Source organism: Brachyhypopomus gauderio, chromosome 16 (genome assembly GCF_052324685.1).
Source record: "Brachyhypopomus gauderio isolate BG-103 chromosome 16, BGAUD_0.2, whole genome shotgun sequence".
In the NCBI taxonomy this organism is placed as follows: Eukaryota; Metazoa; Chordata; class Actinopteri; order Gymnotiformes; family Hypopomidae; genus Brachyhypopomus; species Brachyhypopomus gauderio.
The window spans coordinates 297,651-302,500 of NC_135226.1; the positions used below are offsets into that span (position 1 = coordinate 297,651).

General features: G+C 36.8%; 1 protein-coding gene across 1 annotated transcript; it reads left to right on the plus strand.

Moving 5' to 3' along the window:
* The first annotated feature begins 437 nt into the window (after nt 1-437).
* On the plus strand, nt 438-3,633 carry ttpa (tocopherol (alpha) transfer protein). Its single transcript, XM_076977138.1, has 5 exons — nt 438-794; nt 1,262-1,415; nt 1,525-1,718; nt 2,059-2,169; nt 2,345-3,633. Exons 1-5 carry the CDS (start codon nt 552-554, stop codon nt 2,555-2,557), a joined length of 915 nt encoding a protein of 304 aa, XP_076833253.1. The 5' UTR covers nt 438-551; the 3' UTR covers nt 2,558-3,633.
* Nucleotides 3,634-4,850: the final 1,217 nt, after the last annotated feature.

The following is a 4,850-nucleotide window of genomic DNA, read 5'->3' on the forward strand; positions in this document are numbered from 1 at the left end:
AGGAGTCCTGGAAGTGATGATATGACCCCCACAAGTCCCTGATCTCAACATCGACTCTGTCTGGGATTGCATGAAGAGACAGAAGAATTTGAACAAGTCTGCATCAACAGAAAATCTGTGGTTAGTTTTACAACGTTTGGATCAACCTCCCTGCCAAGTTCCTTCCAAAACTGTACAATTGTACAATTATAACTCTTTTATAGCCAAAGGGTGTTCATACAAATTATTTTATTTAGATTTCTCTTGTTTATTAACTTTGCATGTTGCAATTATGCATGTGCATAATTGACAAAAAATAAAACTATTAACATTTATTTTTTTAAGCATTCTTACTTTGCATATTTTTTTCAACAACTGCCTATAACATTTGCACAGTACTGCCTGACTGTAGTCATGCAGGAGGAGGCGGGGAAATAACAGTAGCCTATGTGGTATGTTCATTTCGCTCAAAGTTTAGCAAAAACTTTCCTGTACAAAGGTAAAACGTGTTAGCGTCCAGTAGGAATGACTGGAGTTGCAAACGTCCAACCCAGACCTCCCCTTTCGTTAACATGGTACGAAATCGTTGCGTTTGTTTCTATATATTTCGCGTCGGCATGAAGTCTGCAGAAGTTGTAAACTGCGAGGGATTCAACGATTTGCCTGTCGACTCGAAACGGATCAAACCGTATCTTCTGGAGTTAAGACAAAAGGCCGAAAACGAACCTATAATCAAACAGCGGCTGGATTTGTCGGACAACTTTCTGATTAGGTTTCTGAGGGCACGAGACTTTGACGTGGAGCTGTCGCTAAAGGTTTGACTACATCAGACTCCTAACGCAGGGAAGGACGTTACAGCCGGGTGGAGGGGTGGAGGTCTGGATTGTAAACGGCACAGCAGCAGTCCGTGGACGGTTAACGTCTTAATAACCTAATGAAATGTTACTCATGTAATGAAATGGTAACTTGTTACCAGTCACATGCGTAACCGAAAGTAAAATGTTTTATGTATAAAGTAGCCTATTATCTCCATTTGATTTACATTCTTCTTCTTCTTTTTCTTCTTCTTCTTCTTCTTCTTCTTATTGTTATTATTATTGTTATTATTATTATTATTATTATTATTATTATTATTATTATTATTATTATTATTATTATTGTCATCATTATTTCATTTTTTATTAATTGGAACTTATTACTACTAACAGTAGCAATAGTAGCAGTAGTATTGGTAGTTTGGGATCATAAACTGCAATATTATTAACATCCGATTGCTCCGCAGTTGCTGATTAACTACCATAAATGGAGACAAGAGTGCCCCGAAATAAGTGCGAACCTGCGGCCATCCTCTGTCGTAGGCCTGCTCAAAAACAACTACCACGGGGCCCTTAGGGCCAGAGACCACGCTGGGAGCAGAGTTTTGATTTATCGGATTGGTCAGTATTCATTGCATTTAATTGCAATTGCTTGTAATTTCCAGAAAGTACGTTTTATTTTTTGCTGAGCTGTAAGGATCTTAAAATACATGTTGTTTGTTATCTTTAGGTCAGTGGAATCCAAAGGAGTTCACAGCATATGAAGTTTTCCGGGTCAGTCTCATTACATCAGAGCTGATCGTCAGAGAGGAGGAGACCCAGAGTAATGGACTGAAAGCCATTTTTGACCTGCAGGGTTGGTGCTTTGCTCATGCTTTCCAAATAAATCCTTCCTTGGCAAAGAAGATTTCATGTGTACTCACGGTAGGTTCTTCTTGGGGGTGAGGTTGATGATGTCTTTGAGCTTCAGGTCGGCAATGGCACCTTATATTGGTTCTGGAGAGGAACTGGTATATCTTCATTGGTATAATACCACGCTGTACATCATGTGTCTAAAATTGAAATCAGCACAGCATTGCAGAATTTCTGATAAAATTCAAAGTTGTGTTTTTCACATTTCCACCAAACTAGCCCAAATTTCAAGATAATATGTATGTTAAATGACTCACATGGTCAGAAGGTAGTATTTTCCATTTGATGCAGGCAACATATTTGGAATATCCTGAACCAAGATGTAATCACATTAAATTTCTCTGTTTAACAGGATTCGTTTCCTTTAAAAGTTCGTGGCATCCACATGATTAATGAACCCAAATTCTTCCGACCTGTGTTTGCTATGATCCGGCCATTTCTGCCAGACAAGATAAAACAACGGGTCAGCACCATTTAATGTGCCACTTTAATCCAAATGTTCTTCAAATGTATTCCCAAATTAACAGTGATTCATAGTATCTTAGTATCCTATTTTCTTGAGGCTACATGACAACTATACTGATAAAACATTTGGCAATGAAAAATAATAAGTGTTACTGTTACATTTTATTCAACAGATTCACTTCCATGGCAGCTCATACCCAGCGAGTCTTTGTGAGCACTTCCCGAAGGCCATGCTTCCTCCGGAGTACGGGGGCACGGGACCAGGCATGGAGCAAGTGTGTCAGGAGTGGACAGACTACATCATGCACTCTGAGAACTACCTCCACAGCCTCTCTGTAGATGCAGCAGGTGGTTCCTCTCAAGGTAGCTCATGTGGCCATCACTGATCAAACAAACACATCACACCAAGATGGCGCACGTTTTGGGTGATGTTTAATAATGACCACAATGTATGTTTTAGGAAGAATTATATAAACGTTTACCTTGATCTTAAAGGTACATGTTTTGTTTTCATTGTTTTGTAAATGACTGAAGAACATGTTTTCAAAGACGTCTGTATTATAGTGTTATAACATTCCAGACTTTAGAGGTCAAGAAATCAGGTTCAAGCTTGTAAACACTGATGTTTTTTATACCTCTGAAGTTTTGACATTGCCTGGAAATGATTTTTAGTCTACTGCTAAAAGGATGAGAAGGGAATGTCATTCTAGACCTGACTAACACTTACACAGCAAACATATACAGTAATATGTAATATACAAGGTCAATATATTACTATAACACTCACTGAAGACCATTACACCATGGTGCTACAAGGAGATAATGTTCTTTAAACTGTTCATTTCATTGTTCAGTTCATTTTTGAAAATTCAAATAGTTCTCTAAAAACTATTCTCATGTTTTTCTTTTTGAAAGGTAATGTGAAATGTAAGCTGTGATATGACTTTAGTAAGTCATTTAGTTCAGCTTTTGTGGACTTTAGGTCCATGTGTACTTTGTGTCTGACTGCGGGGACTTATTACCCACAAAGGATTGCACCATTGTTGACTGAAACATTTTTACTGTCAGTACAACAGGCTCATTCGTAGAATAGAGTGTCTGTTACTTTTTGAAATGTCTTTTTCTTATTTTCATGTAATGACACAAATAAGGGGCTTACTCATGCTCTTGATTTTACTGTTTGAAAACAAAAAAAAACTATTTTATTACTGCAGTTGTTAAATCAGCGCAGTTAATTTTTAAAGCACAAATGATGTTTTCTGATCATTAAAAATTAAATGTCAAATTAAATGCATAAAACACACTTAAGAATATGTTCTTAACTTATCCATTTTCTGTCACTACTAAAGCCCCAAACACACAAACGCAAACAAACACACACACACACACACACACACACACACACACACACACACACACACACACACACACACACACACACACACACACACACACACACACACACACACACACACACAGTGCTCTTGCTCTCCTGACCTTTGCTCATATTTCAGTTCATAAATGGTGTTAGACACTGTTGACTTTCCTAGCATGATGACATCTATGTTCTTTCATTTCAGCTTGTTTTGTTCACTATTTTTAACAGGAATGTCTTGTTTGACCATACCAGTTTGTATGTTGCAAAAAAAAATTCCTTTGTTTTAAAAAGTGAAACTGAGCCTTTTTTTAAATGAAAAACAACCCTATGCCTGTGGCATACATTATATTACATTTTTAGTAAAATTTAAGATTGTGAAGCTGTGTTAAGAGGTAGGATTCTATAACTGGAATTATGTCATATTTATTTGTTTATTGTGAATGCTCATACCTTTTTATTTCCTTAAAAAAGCAACCAACATCTCAAAGGTCATGAAATACATTTCTTTATATTAGAAACTGTACAGAATGCTTGGATTTTTTTACATGTTACTTTTTCAAGTGAATTTATAAAGTGCTTCATGGTAGAATATTAAAATTAAATACAAGAAAATATCTAAATATAGCACACAATAATAACACAAGTAAAGAAATACATGTAAACGGTAAACCTAAAAAAACTGATTAAATTCTTAAAAACAAAAACTGGACTAAACAAACAAAAAAAACAAAACAAATAAACTAATAATAACAACTGAAATTTTTAGGTAGCCTAAATGTTATAAATTGTTGAAGCTATTTGACATGTGACATGAGACTTGACTTAGACTCGTCTAAAGACTCGTGACTTGACTTAGACTAGTCTAAAGACTCGTGAATTGAGGTGGACTTTTGAACGTCTCTGCTCCTGACTGTATGAAGAGTGTACATTTAGGATGCGTATCAGTGAGTGCCTTATAACGTCGAATCAAATAAAAATAAAGAAATAATTAAAATAATAAAGCACATCTGGCTCAGGTCAGAGCGTGTGGGAACGTCTCGCGAATTCAGCACAAGAGGGAGAGAAGATGAGACCCGGAGGCTCAGATCACGCTCCCTTATTCTGGGAGCAAGAAGTCCTATAAGCTACATTTAGACTCTTTGTAGCGTGTGGCCTCAGTAGTTTAACCAAATACGTTTATGCAGTCGATGTACTGTGATAGCAAACAAACAATATGTACACGATGTGAAAATGCACACCACGACATCGTAAGATGCGTCGCACTCGGCTCCAGCGTCCATCAGTTATTCCTCGTTATATAA

What these genes read in the sequence shown, in the direction of transcription:
- ttpa (XM_076977138.1), top strand. Translation starts at nt 552, where the DNA reads ATGGTACGAAATCGTTGCGTTTGTTTCTATATATTTCGCGTCGGCATG. An exon ending in ACGTGGAGCTGTCGCTAAAG is followed by an intron (nt 795 to 1,261) that starts GTTTGACTACAT and finishes ATTGCTCCGCAG; the next exon opens with TTGCTGATTAACTACCATAA. An exon ending in AGATTTCATGTGTACTCACG is followed by an intron (nt 1,719 to 2,058) that starts GTAGGTTCTTCT and finishes TCTGTTTAACAG; the next exon opens with GATTCGTTTCCTTTAAAAGT.